The sequence below is a fragment of the Chionomys nivalis genome, chromosome 6, assembly GCF_950005125.1.
Source record: "Chionomys nivalis chromosome 6, mChiNiv1.1, whole genome shotgun sequence".
NCBI classification, from domain to species: domain Eukaryota; kingdom Metazoa; phylum Chordata; class Mammalia; order Rodentia; family Cricetidae; genus Chionomys; species Chionomys nivalis.
In genome coordinates this window covers 6141711-6155989 of record NC_080091.1, presented here as the reverse complement: position 1 = coordinate 6155989, position 14279 = coordinate 6141711, and the positions used below count along the sequence as shown (strand labels likewise).

Here is a 14279-nt window from a genome sequence, read left to right as displayed (position 1 = left end):
TGTGGAGGACTGCAAGCGGGCATGCAATGTGACCTGAACTCTCACCTCAGCGGCAGGATTGCCTTCACGGTCCCTTCTCTCAATGCCTTGGAAACAGGATCACCGGGCAACAGATTTTCTGTTTGCTTGTTTACTGGGGGATCTGACACACATAGGGCAGGCTTCCCTGGAACTATGTAGCCAAAGCTGGTCTTGAATGCCCGATCCTCCTACCTCTACTTCCTGGGTGCTGGAATGGCAGATTTGACACTGTGTGGAGTATGCCAGGCACTGGCAATGGCTTCCTGAGAAGCAGAACTCTCCATGAGAGCACAGGGGTAGAAGAGGACACTGTGGAGTGGCTGTCTCCACTGAGGCTGTGTGGAAGCCAATGCCACCCCCCACCTGCTGGCCCTTGGACAACAATGTGAGTCACAGCTGGAACGGACCTGCCAGATGTCTGGGCCAGCATACTCAACCCTGGCAAGTGAGGTCCAGGCCAGCAAGGGAAAGGCACTGGCCAGCCGTTCCCACCAAGCTCGACTGAAGGCCTGATTCACACAGAGTGGGAAGTGAGCCAGTGTCACTGGGTGAACATTCATCTTCATCCCAAGGGAACAAGGTAGAGGCAAACTGGCAGCACCACTCTATTGGGGCACCAATAGGGTTGTGACACATTTTTTTTAGCCCTTCATACTCATATGACAACTTTAGGAATTCAGGTTGATGACTGTCCACTCAGTACGGGCCTAGCAACTCAGCTCTTGGTACTCCCAGGGATTACTTCAGCTTGGACGAGCCCACATGCAGGTGCCTAGAACTCACTGCCTCTAATCTCACACACACACACACGCTGGGGTGGCAAGTCCATCACCCCAGCACTAGAGGCAGAAGCAGGATATCACTGAAAGTCCAAGGCCAGCCTGAGCTACAGAGTGAGTTCCAGGCCAGCCACAACTGCATAACAAGACCAAAGAAATAATAGAAAAAGAAACATTGGACCAGCCCAGGCATCCTGTGACTAACAGAATGATCACCAACTGGCTCACTGTCCAAAAGATGTTACCGAGCTAAGAAGAAAAACCAGGGGCAACCCCAAGCCCTCAGACAGTGTGGGTGGGCGAGACTCAGACACATTCTCCCCGGTGACTCTTCAGAATCACAGGCTACATGTTGTTGATTGTTCACTGGACTTTCTGGGAAATACTGCCAACAGAAGACACAGAGTGACAACCAAGAAAGTGAGAGGCAGGGAGCAGAGGGAGTGGCTCAAGTGTGCTGCACCTCAACTGTGACAGTGACCAAAATTCACAGAACTGTAGCCTGGGAAAACTGAATGGTGACCCTTGAAGATGAAAAGAAGAGATGAGACTTAAATCAGAACGTTTATGTCCAAAGAGGAAAAGCCCTGAGAAGTCCGACTACCTTCCTTTTTTCCAGACAGTCTCACCACACAACCCTCCAGATTTCCCGAGACCCCTTCAGGTGCCACCAACATTGGGGGACAACTTTTTTCAGCTTCCCACAGTCCTTCTAGTCACAGCAACAAGAGGGAAGAACCTCTCCAATTCCTCAGACCCCTTCTAGACAGGCCACCAATCTGGAATTCTGAGATCCTCCTGCCTCTGTCCCTGCCCAATGTATGCCACCCTGCATACAGGCAGGCATTTTTTTTTTTTTTGGTTTTGTTTTTCGAGACAGGGTTTCTCTGGTTTTGGAGCCTGTCCTGGAACTAGCTCTTGTAGACCAGGCTGGTCTCGAACTCGCAGAGATCCGCCTGTCTCTGCCTCCCGAGTGCTGGGATTAAAGGCGTGCGCCACCACCGTCCGGCCAGGCAGGCATTTTTAAATGCCTGTTACACGTGCCTTCAGCTGTGCACGTGAGGAGGCTGGAGAACTTGGGGGAGATGGCGCTCTCCTTCCACCATGTAATAGGGATTGAACTCAGGTTTGGCAGCAAGAATCTAGGCTGAGCCATCCAGCTGACCCCAGCGAAGTTGACAGTAAACACCTGTAGGAAATTTTTTTTTCTTTTTTTGAAGACTGGGTTTCTCTGTGTAACAGCCTTGGCCATCCTGAAGCTCACAGAGATCTGCCTGCCTCTGCCTCCTGAATGACGGGATTGAAGGGTGTGCAACCACACCCAGCAGATGCAGAAAATCTCAAGGACACACACCACACAGGAACACGTGCACAGACACACACAGCTGCCCAAAGGGAAGGCGTGGAGGCCCAGCTGCAAGGGCATCCCAGGGCACAGATGTATTCCATGAGGTCCCAGTGAGGCGAAGAAATTGACTCAACAGCACCCATACACCATGCTTCAAAACACATACAGGATCGCCGGCGACCAGGACGCTGAGGTCCCCAGGCCCTCCTGGATTTCAGAACCCAGAATCCTCTGGCACTTCCACTTTGCTTATCAGTTTTCCAAGGCTCCTTAGGATTAGAGGATGACACCCCCAATTTCCCAGGGCCTCACCAGCCCTATCCACCAACAAAAGGGGACAACCTCCCAGACTTCCCAAGCCCCTCCAGCCACCACATCAAGAGGAGGAGACAAGCTCTCCGACCGTGCAAAGCCTCTACGGACACTCTACCAACGGGAGGCAACGGCCGGCTCCTCACGGTCTCACCAGCCCAGTCCCCCAACGTGAGATGACACGCGAGGGACAAACTGAGGTGACAACCTCTCCAACATCACAGGGCCTTCCAGCCTGGCCCACTGACATGAAAGGACAACTTTTCATAACCCTCCCGCCGTGCCACCAACATGGGGGACAACCCGATGACGTGAACGGCCACCCTCCCCAACTTCCTAAGGTCCCCTTAGCCCCTGCCCACCAACGCCAAAGGTGACAACCTAAGAGGACATGAGGGGACAACACGAAAAGACAGCAGGATGAGACACAGACGGCAGCGTGCGGGGACATGAGGGGACGACACGAGAGAAGGTCACGAAGGACCGAAACAGAGACTAGACGCCCCCGACCTCCCAGTCCCCGTGGCCCTGCCCACAGCGTTGCCCCGGACTCAGGCCCGCAACGCCCGGAGACGCGGGGCGCCAGGCCGGCGGCCGCGACAGGCCGCGTCGGGGCAACGGCAGCCGCGGGCGCGGGCCAGGAACGGCCGAGGACCCGCCGCCGGCCCGGAGCCCCGGAGCCCCGCGACCCCCACCCCCGGCCTCCCCGCCAGCACACTCACGTAGACCGGCAGCGGCCACGGGTAGACAGCGGGCTCGGCGCCCACTGGCGACTTGAGCCTCAGCTCCAGCTTTTCGCCCATGTCGGCGCGCGCGGCAGCCGCACCATGCTAGGCGGACGGTTGGGGGAGGGGCGGGGCCGCCGGCGGGAAGCCGGGCGGCGGGGGCGGGCGGACGCGGGGCGGACGGCAGAGGACAGACGGCCCGGCCTGCGCCTCGGCCGCCGCTCCCGTGCGGCCCCCGGCTCCCCTCTTTGTAGGAGTCACAGACCCGGGACGCCCAGCGCCGCCGCCATCTTGGGCCGGCGTGAGGAGAAGGCACAATGAGCCGGGGGGTCGGGTCGAACCACTCGGCGCGCGCGCGCGGGGGAGGCCGGGAGCCAATAGGCGGTGCGCGCCAAGAGCCTCCGCCCGCCGCGCCGCGCGCACCACCCCTCGCATGCCACGCCCCCTTGGACTCGCCCGCCTCCGAGCGACGCACGCACGTACGCACGCAAGGGGGCACGCACGTCCTCGGTTGCCCTCGGACGCCCCCGCCAGCCGGAAGCGGGGACCCCGGGAAACCCTGCGGAGGGACTGGAGGGGAGGGGAGAGGGGAGGGGAAGGGGGGGAGGGAGGGGAAGGGGGGGAGGGAGGGGGGGAGGAAGACGGGCAGTTCAAATCCCAATTTCGCAGGCTTGCTTTTTATCTTTTTCTTGTTTTCCTTCCGTTTTTCCTTTTTTTTTTTCTTTTTATGGATTTTTCAAGACAGGGTCTCTCTGTAGCCCTGTCTGGCCTGGAACTCACTCTGTAGACCTGGCTACCCTCGAACTCACAGAGATCTCTGCCTCCCGAGTTCTGGGATTAAAGTATGCGTCACCATGACTGATTTCTTGTTATTTCTTCTTTAAAAAATTTTTCTTGCTTTTAATACAGTCTCACACTAACAAAACCTACTGAAGAGCCCAGGAATGTGGAAAGTTGTATGCCTATAGGCTAGGAAAATTGGAGCTGTCTGCTGCTGTGGAGGAAGCGGAAACCTTTAAGAGCAGCTTCTCCGTGACCCTCTGGCCTACATTCCTTTCAGTTACAGGAGCAAGCAGCTGCGTAATATAGCCAGCTGCTTTACGAACATCTTGAACTAAAACCCTGTAATCAAAAGTTGTGAATCTAAAGAATGTACCGTGACTCAACCCCTCTGACTCACCACCTGGCGTATGGTTCCTGCTGTGGCCTCTTAGTGTCACAGCGTCACAGACCGAATTTTGCCTGTGGCCCTAGGCAGCTAGAAGTTTTTGGTAGCCCAAGGTGTTTGGAGTAAGGTTTGCTTCTGGCTAATAGTCCGGTGGTCTGGTTGCCATTATTTGTGCAATCTCAGAGGCAACACTATCATTCGAGCCCTTGGGAGATTGAGGCGAGGGGTCACAATTCAAGGCCCACCTGGATTACAGAGTAAAGTCTTTCCTCAAGACTCAAAACGAGGGCTGGGGAGATGTTTCAGCCGCTGGAAGCACTGGCTGCTCTTAGAGAACCTGGATTCAATTCCCACCATCACACTAGCGCAGGACTATCCACTCCTACTGCAGGGGTTCCAACACCCCCTTCTGGCCTCCATAGGCACCAAGGAAGCTGGTGGTGCATAAACATCAATGCAAGCAAATTATTCAAATACATAAAAAAAAGAAAATTCAAATCCCCATAAACTAGTCAAGTGGGTGTAGCCCACACCATAAATCCCAACGCCAACCAGGGCTATATAAGAAGACCCTGTCTGAGCCGGGCGGTGGTGGCGCACGCCTTTAATCCCAGCACTTGGGAGGCAGAGGCAGGTGGATCTCTGTGAGTTCGAGACCAGCCTGGTCTACAAGAGCTAGTTCCAGGACAGGCTCCAAAACCACAGAGAAACCCTGTCTCGAAAAACCAAAAAAAAAAAAAAAAAAAAAAAAAGAAGACCCTGCCTGTAGATAAATAAATAAATAATCAAGTTGGAGATTCCCAGCTTTGAAGCTCCTCATTATACAAACAAAACAATATTATTCTCAAACTTTCACAGAACAATAGGGAGAGAGCTAGAAGCCAAATGGTCTTAGAATTTCCTAGATCCCTCTTGCTTTCTTGATTGATTTCCTCACAAACCAGTTTCAACCTTTTGTTTGTTTTCTGTTTGTTTTTTCAAGACAGGGTTTCTCTGCCTAACAGTCCTACCCTTCCTGGAACTGCTCTTGTAGATCAGCCTGAAATTCAGAGATCCGCCTCTTACAAAAATCTTTTAAATTGAGCCTGCCTGATACTGAAAGACCTGGATAAATCCAGACACCCACCCCAGCAGGAAGAAAATACCCAAAAATCCAAGCAGGAAGAGAAGAATCAGAAATCTAGGATCAGCCGGTTGGTGACTGTGTTTCAGGAACTAGCTGACGGTAAAGTTAGATTGTAATCTTGAGAATAATCTTGAGAAACAGGGAGTTTCCCCCTTGTGATTATCATTGGTATTTTTGGAATAATGTGTTTCAGGAACTAGCTGATTATGAGCTTGAGTGATCTTGAGAGGCAGGGAATTGTCCCCTTGTGATTTTCTGTGACACCCTCCCTGCCCCTTTCAGATTACTGGGCTGTGGTTTCTTCCCTTAAAAACTCCTTCTCCCGGTCACTCGGGGTCGAACTCTTCCCAGTGCACAGGTTCCCATCTCATCTCATCAATTAAAGCCTCCTGTGATCATGTGATTGCAGCAAGGACGGTCTTTCATGAGTTACGGGGGGGGGGGGGGTGTCATGTTATCCCGAGACTTGATTGAGAGTCTCCCCACACCGGGGGTCTTTCAATACAAATGAACAAAATTTTTATTTATTTATTTATTTTTTTTTTTTTTTTTTTTTTTTTTTTTTTGGTTTTTTGAGACAGGGTTTCTCTGTGGCTTTGGAGCCTGTCCTGGAACTAGCTCTGTAGACCAGGCTGGTCTCGAACTCACAGAGATCCACCTGCCTCTGCCTCCCGAGTGCTGGGATTAAAGGCGTGCGCCACTATCGCCCGGCCAAATGAACAAAATTTAACATATACATGGTATTTTGTCCATTTTTTTTTTTTTTTGCTCTCGCCCCTCCCCCGCTTAGCCAGTCTCAGCACCCCGCTGCCTGAGGCACTGGCCCCTCCCCTACTCCCTCAAGCCCACACTCCCAACCCCTTTCTAGGTGGAGCTACATTCTTTCCCCTCCCTTTCCCAATTTGGAGGTTCAAGGTCAACTTCCACCTTCCCCCTCCCCCTCCTACCCCACCACTCCACTCCTGGACCCCTCTGCGCACTGGGCTAGTCCCTCTGCTGTTCCCTTTTCTCTTCCAAATCTCTCTCAGGTAGAAAAGCACCTAAGTTTCTTTTCTACTAATCATTCTGCTTCCTCAGTCAGTACGAAATATTAGGAGAAGAAAAAAACAAAGTTGAGGATGGTCCCCAAACTCCTATACGGGAATTGGTGAAAATGGCCTTTAAAGTTTTTAATGCCCAAAAAAATCAGCTGAGTCTTCCCGACAGACGAAGCTACAACAATCTACAGGCCCAGGCCTTACCAGCTGCCCTAAGGTCACAGGAAGGGGGACAAGGGAAGTCAATCACAGGGCTCTTTCAAGTGTGGCCTAAATGGTCACATGGCACGATATTGCACTACACCTGCTTCGAGGTTGTGCCTATCTGTCAGCAACCCTTACACTGGATATCACAATGCCCCTGTGCGGGTTTGTCCTCTATGCCAAGCCACGGAGGTCCGGCCTCATCACCATCACCAAGTGAAACTGTGCCCGCCTTCAAATGTCTCAGCCTTGCAGAAGATTGACGCTGCCCAAACGTGGTATATCCCGTAACCCTCTCCGAGCCTAGGGTCATGCTACTAATGGCGGGTAAGGCCATTATTTTTATTCTCACTCGGGCCTTAAGTTTCCCTCACCAACTTCAGCTATGGGGGTAGACGGAACCTGTTCCTCCCCACTTAAAAACTTTGCCACTGCCCTACCATCTTGCAGAACATTTTTTCTTAGCGATACTGGCTTGCCCAGCACATTTACTGGGTGGAGATATACTTAGCTGCTTCCCCAAAACTTTGTTCTGCTTCTTGGAGCCCCTTTTAACCCCACGCATCTCCAAGATTCTATTTTACAGGCTCACTCCTCCTGCCAGATGTGTGCCCAGGCCACCCCACAAGGAGCTCTCCACATAACACCAGCTTCGTGGACACCAACCAGGCAAAGATTGACAGGAAACAGCAGACAAGGTGGCTCAGGGTCATAGAGCTCTCGTCAGAAGCTCTCAACATCTCCTGGCCAATGGGACTCATCAACTAAACAAGCTCTCCACTGAATTCAGGTTGTCTTGGCCCTAACCTCAGGGCCACGCCATGTTCCCCTATGGGCCTGAACCCTTTTGAGCTGCTTTATGGCGAGCCCTTTCTCCTTAACCATCACCTCCCAGTTCAAACTCCTCCACTGGCGGGGTACCTACCCGACCTCTCCCAGTTAAGGTCCCTTCTCCATTCACACACTGGCAATTGTCTTCCTGCCCCCACACCAGTGGACCCTAGTGTCCCTAAACCTGCCCCGCTCTCCCCAGGGGACAGAGTACCCCTCAAACAGTTAACTCCTAGGTCTCTCGAACCTCGATGGACAGGACCTCACATGGTAATCCTCACCACCCCCTCGGCTGCCAAGCTCTTGGGACACCCATGCTGGTACCATCTCTCCAGGCCCAAGCAGGCACCTACTCAAGACACTTGGTCTGTCCAGCATACAGGACCTTCCACCCTCCGGTTTTCTTTTTTTTTTTTTCTTTTTTGGTTTTTCGAGACAGGGTTTCTCTGTGGTTTTGGAGCCTGTCCTGGAACTCCCTTTGAAGACCAGGCTGGCCTCGAACTCACAGAGATCCGCCTGCCTCTGCCTCCCGAGTGCTGGGATTAAAGGCGTGCGCCACCACCGCCCGGCCCACCCTCCGGTTTTCTAGGATGCCACAATGAAGGGCCTACCTACTCCTCATTCTGGCATACTCATCCTTATCGATAACAACTTTTTTTTTTTTTTTTTTTGGTTTTTCGAGACAGGGTTTCTCTGTGGTTTTGGAGCCCGTCCTGGAACTAGCTCTTGTAGACCAGGCTGGTCTCGAACTCACAGAGATCCGCCTGCCTCTGCCTCCCAAGTGCTAGGATTAAGGGCATGCGCCACCACCGCCCGGTGATAACAACTTTTTTTTCCCCCTAGACACCTGCCTTCTCATCTCCCCCAAGGAACAGATGCCTGCCAGGATGACAGTTCATGGGGTGCCTTTCCAGCCACACCTCTCCCTAAACCTGGACACCTGGCTCTCCCCTTCCCCACGCCGCCCCGTACCTGCAGGAAGTAGCCAGATTTGAGTCTACGCCCTTTGTTCCCAAAGAGAGCCTAAGTGTTTGTCATGATTACCATTCCAATTTTCTGTCACCCCTACATCCAAAGAGTCTGGAATGTTAGGTTGGGAGCATAGGTCCCAGTCCCTCACATCTATCCCAGCCCCCCCCCCCCCCCAGCCTGGTCTGGACTTCAAATCCCAGCAGGTCAGGTCTGACCCCTCCCTGGGGGTGGAGTCAGGAGCACTCCCCAGGGTACTTAAGTGACCCCCTTTTCTTCCTCCCGGGGGTCGCGTTTCTGTGGTTTCCCCTTTCCCCCTCGGGGCTACCTGAGAGCTCAGATCTTCCATTAAACCTGGATATTTCTTAATTTGGCTTGTTTTTTTTTTTTTTCTTTTTTTTTTTTTTTTTTTTTTTGGTTTTTCGAGACAGGGTTTCTCTGTGGCTTTAGAGCCTGTCCTGGAACTAGCTCTGTAGACCAGGCTGGTCTCGAACTCACAGAGAATTTTGGCTTGTTTTGATTTGGCTTGATTGGGAATTTTTACTTCTCAGGGAGCTCACATTAGGAAATATGCCTCTGCCTCCTGAGTGCTGGGATTCCCAGCTCCAGTTTCAATCTTTCTAGTACCAAAATTCCCTCCTTCCCAATCCTTCTGGAGAGAAGTTCCCTGCAGGTGAGCTGGTGACAGTTCAACACCTCTTTTAAGGCAGCTGCGCCCCTCTTCCTGCTTTCCACGGAGGGGTTTGACCAGACAAGGTGGTTCACACCCCTCATTCTAGCATTCCCTAGCCCCAGAGAGGAGGACCAGCAGCTTGAAGCCATCCTGAGCTACGGAGTGAATTTCAGGCCAGCCTGGGCAATTTCATGAGACCCGTCTCAAAATGTTAAAATGATGTATTAAAAGGCTTTGTAACTGTGACTCCAGGTGACACGAGCACTTTGCCAAGCGTGGTGGCATGTATATGTTGCCCAACACTTAGGAGGCCAAGGCAGGAGGATGTCTGTGAGTTCCAGGACAGACAGGGCTACACTTAGAAACCGTGTTTGAAATAAAACAGAAACATTTGCTTAGATTGCGAAGCCCCAGGCCTGAGCTTAGCGCACCTCCTTTACCAAGCTCTTCCCTGCTCAATTGCTTTGTTGTTATTTTTTTTTTTGGTTTTTCGAGACAGGGTTTCTCTGTGGCTTTGGAGCCTGTCCTGGAACTAGCTCTGTAGACCAGGCTGGTCTCGAACTCACAGAGATCCACCAGCCTCTGCCTCCCGAGTGCTGGGATTAAAGGCGTGCGCCACCACCGCCCAGCTCATTTTTTTCTTTTGAGAAAGAGAGAGAGGCACTCACTGTGTAACCCTGAAGCTAGCTCTGTAGGCCAGGCTGGCCTTGAACTCACAGAAAACGATCTGCCTCTGCCTCCTGAGCTCTGATTAAGGGGTGAGACAGGGCTGTGATGATTGTTTTTATCTGATCTAGTTCCTCACCCCCTCCAGAAGGGAGGTCCAATCCTGTTACTCTGTTACTCACTTTCCTTATTTGACTTGATGTTACTCCAAGAGATCCAGGGCCACCCTCCTCCCTTCTCAGGTATGGATGTCTACTTTTCCCTGATTGCCCAGAGTGACTCCATCTCTACCCACAAGACAGTAACCCATCACTTTGGTCCCTAAGACAATTCAGTGGTCTTAGAATTTCCTAGGTCCCTCGTGCTTTGTTTGCTAGAGGTAAGGACGAAACTGGTACCTCCAGGAAGCTAGGCTAGGATGCGATCACTACACCATGCCCCCAGCCCCTTCACTGGTAGTGGGGCTCCACCCCCCCGTATGCCTCCAGCTCCTCATTGGGGATCTATGCAGGGGCTCCACCCTGACCACTCCCCAGTCTTGAATTTTTGAGATATAATGTCCCTAAGTTGCCCAGAAATGTTTGAATTTATGATCTCCCTTCCTCAACTTCCCAGGTGCTAGAATGTGGGTGGTTGTGTACTGGGATGTGGGGGAGTACATGCAGGACCTCAAAAGGACACCCCACTGTGTGATGACTTTCTTTGCTATCCACCTCGGTCATCATCTGAAATAAGCAAAGTTCCCCCACACTGTGGGTCCGGAGGGAGAGGGAACCCCTCCACTGTGGGTCCAGAGGGAAAAAGAACCCCCCACACTGTGGATGCAGAAGGAGAGGGAACCCTCCCACACTATGGGACCAGAGAGAAAAGGAACCTCACACACACTGTGGGTTCGGAGGGAGAGGGAGTTCCCCACGGTGGTTCCAAAAGGACAGTGACCCCCCAACACTGTGGGTCCAGAGGGACAGTGAACCCCCCCACTGTGGGTCCGGAGGGACAGTGAACCCCCCCACTGTGGGTCCGGAGGGACAGTGAACCCCCCCACTGTGGGTCCGGAGGGACAGTGAACCCCCCCACTGTGGGTCCGGAGGGACAGTGAACCCCCCCACTGTGGGTCCGGAGGGACAGTGAACCCCCCCACTGTGGGTCCGGAGGGACAGTGAACCCCTCCACTGTGGGTCCGGAGGGACAGTGACCCCCCAACACTGTGGGTCCGGAGGGACAGTGAACCCCCCCACTGTGGGTCCGGAGGGACAGTGAACCCCCCCACTGTGGGTCCGGAGGGACAGTGACCCCCCAACACTGTGGGTCCGGAGGGACAGTGAACCCCCCCACTGTGGGTCCGGAGGGACAGTGAACCCCCCCACTGTGGGTCCGGAGGGACAGTGAACCCCCCCACTGTGGGTCCGGAGAGACAGTGAAGCCCCCACTGTGGGTCCGGAGGGACAGTGAACCCCCCCACTGTGGGTCCGGAGGGAGAGTCCTCCGGTGGTGTCCCCTCCCCCCCGTCTTTGAAGTTTCTCTGAGCTTCCTGCGTTTCCTTGGTCTCAAGGCTGTTGGCCGGCTGTGCTAATTTTGGGCTTAGAGCCCACAGGATTGTGTGAGTCACCTCTTAAAATAAACCTCTGTCTCTATATCTGTGTGCACTCGGCTCTATTTCTGGAAGCCTGAGTAATAGCTAAGGAAGACGGGGGTTTGTGCCCAGCCACTCCCTCCCAGCCAGCACTGTGCCTGTTCTCCCAGCACTCCTGAGGCCAAGGTGGAGGATCGAAAGTTCCAGCAAACACCAAACCTAGGACTAAGGGGGGGGGGGGCTGACAGCATTCGGGAAGCCCTGGGCGGAATCACCAGCAACTCGTAACTGGGTGTGGTGGCATAGCCTGCCAGCCCGGCCCTGGGAAGTGGACTCAGCAGTCAGGAGGCGAAGGTTGTGCTAGGCCACACAGTGAGCTCGAGGTCAGCCTGGGCTAGAGGAGACAGTGTCTTTTAAAAACGGGGGGGGCTGGGGTGGAGGCTCCACTGAAAAAGTGCTTGCCGCAGAGCTAGGACCCCCAGAACCAGAGCAAATGCTGCATGGGCACGGCGGCTAATCCTAGGACAGAGGCAGACACGGCATCCCAGAGGAAGCCAAGCTACAGCTGCAGTGCCTAAGGTAGAGAGGATTGGGGAAAGACAGTGGACCTTGGGCTGAGGAGATGGCTCAGAGGTTAAGAGCATTGCCTGCTCTTCCAAAGGTCCTGAGTTCAATTCCCAGCAACCACATGGTGGCTCACAACCATCTGTGATGAGGTTGGTGCCCTCTTCTGGCCTTCAGGCATACACACAGACAGAATATTGTATACATAATATGTATACAGAATATTGTATACATAATAAATCAATAAATCTTTAAAAAAAAAAAAAAGACAGTGGACCTTGAGCCCAGACCTCCACACATCCCTGATGTCACATCACACAAACATACACACAAAAGAGAAAAAAAGAAGGTCTGGGAAGATGGCTCAGTTGGTAAAGAGTTTGGTAAAGAGTTTGCCTTGCAAAGATAAGGTTCCCAGTTTGGCCCTGGCACTCACACACGAATGCCAGCCCAGTGTGGTGGCCACTGACACCGGAAATTTAGGACCTGGGAAAGCAGACTCAGGAGCTAACCTGGTCTAATCAGTGAGTTGCAGGCTAAGAGACACCCTGGCTCAAGAGCTGGTTAAGCCCAGCAGGGGTGGCACACGCCTTTGATCCCAGCATCAGAGGCAGGGGCAGGCTGATCTCTATGAGTTTGAGGTCAGCCTGATCTATGACAGTCAGGGAAGGGTTATTACACAAAGAAACCCAGTCTTGAAAAATTTTAAAAAGGGGGCTGGAGAGATGGCTTAAGAGCACTGGCTACTCTTCCAAAGGTCCTGAGTTCAGCAACAACCATATGGTGGCTATAATGAGATCTATAATGAGATTTGGTGCCCTCTTCTGGCATGCAGGCATACAAGCAAGCAGAACACTGTGTGTGTGTGTGTGTGTGTGTGTGTGTGTGTGTGTGTGTGTGTATATATATACACATATATATTAATATATATATAATAAAGAAACAAATTTTTAAAAAAGAAAAAGGAGTGGACAACATTCCTAAACACCGTGACTGAGGCTGTCCTCTGACCTCCACATCTGTACCTCCCTCCCCATATGCTCCAACTTCCGCACCCCACCCACCCACCTAGATATACTCTGACCTCCACACTCACAGAAAAGAAAACGGGGCCCCGGAGAGATGGCTCACCATATGAGCACTGGCTGCTCTTGCAGAAGACCTGAGTTTGGTGTCCAGAACTCACATGGTGGCACACCGCCATCTGTAACCCCAGTTCCAGGAAATCCGACGCCCCTTCTGCTCTCTGCAGGCACTGCATGCATGTGGTGCACAGACATGCATGCAGGCGAAACACACAAAGATAAATCTCTTTTCTTTTTTAATCAGCGTCACAGAAGCTTAAGGGATGCGGCTTCTGTTTTCATGGGTAGCATGCCTAAGGACAAGCTAGCTTCAATGGCTGGCTCAAGGTGTCACCTCAAGGTGGCAGGTGGGAAGATACAGGTTGAGAGTCAATGACATTATGACTGCAGAACACAGTCTCTTCCAGATCCAGACCCCCTGTCCCTCAGAGTCATGTCTGTCTGTGCAAGTCTGTATGTCACTTAACACCTGACTGGAATAGCTTCCTGATGGAGGCAGCTCAGGGAAAGGAAGGCTGCTGGGTTCCTGCTGGGGAAGTTCTGGTGACAGGGACAACATGAGGTGTCTTGTCACATTGAGTCTCGCGTTAGTGGGCTGCATAGACATCCACGCAGGCAAAACCCTCAAACATATATAAAACACACACATACACAGTCTGGTAGTAGTGGTGCACGCCTTTAATCCCAGCACTGAGGAGGCAGAAGCTGGTGGATCTCTGTGGGTTTGAGACCAGCCTGGTTTATGTAGCTAGTTCCAAGACAGTCAGAGCTAAAAACGAGGGGAAAAAATAGTCTGAAAATAATTGGATTAATTAAATTAAATAAATAAATCTTTTTTTTTTTTTGTTTTGTTTTGTTTTTTTTCGAGACAGGGTTTCTCTGTGGCTTTGGAGCCTGTCTTGGAACTAGCTCTGTAGATCAGGCTGGTCTCGAACTCACAGAGATCCTCCTGCCTCTGCCTCCCAAGTGCTGGGATTAAAGGCGTGCGCCACCACCGCCCGGCTTTTTTTGTTTTTGTTTTTGTTTTTTTTTTTTTAATAAATAAATCTTTAAAATGTTAAAAAAAAACTTAAAACAGCCAGGCGGTGGTGGCGCACGCCTTTAATCCCAGCACTTGGGAGGCAGAGGCAGGTGGATCTCTGTGAGTTCGAGACCAGCCTGGTCTATAAGAGATAGTTCCAGGGCTGGAGAGATGGCT

General features: G+C 52.3%; 2 protein-coding genes across 4 annotated transcripts in view; both read right to left on the bottom strand.

Moving 5' to 3' along the window:
• LOC130876120 (histone-lysine N-methyltransferase, H3 lysine-79 specific-like) overlaps window positions 1-3580 on the bottom strand; it is a 42621-nt gene extending 39041 nt beyond the window's left edge. Inside the window, exon 1 of one of the 3 annotated variants that reach the window (XM_057772561.1) lies at window positions 3183-3580. In XM_057772561.1, the coding sequence (XP_057628544.1) occupies window positions 3183-3263 (81 nt within the window). In that variant the 5' untranslated portion in view covers window positions 3264-3580. The remainder of the gene's footprint in view (window positions 1-3182) is intronic. The other 2 variants (XM_057772559.1, XM_057772560.1) reach the window with 2 other exon arrangements.
• The window catches only part of LOC130875636 (vomeronasal type-2 receptor 116-like), a 25210-nt gene continuing 14221 nt past the window's right edge, over window positions 3291-14279 (bottom strand). The window contains exon 3 of the mRNA XM_057771671.1: window positions 3291-3475. Within this exon, the coding sequence (XP_057627654.1) occupies window positions 3291-3475 (185 nt within the window). The remainder of the gene's footprint in view (window positions 3476-14279) is intronic.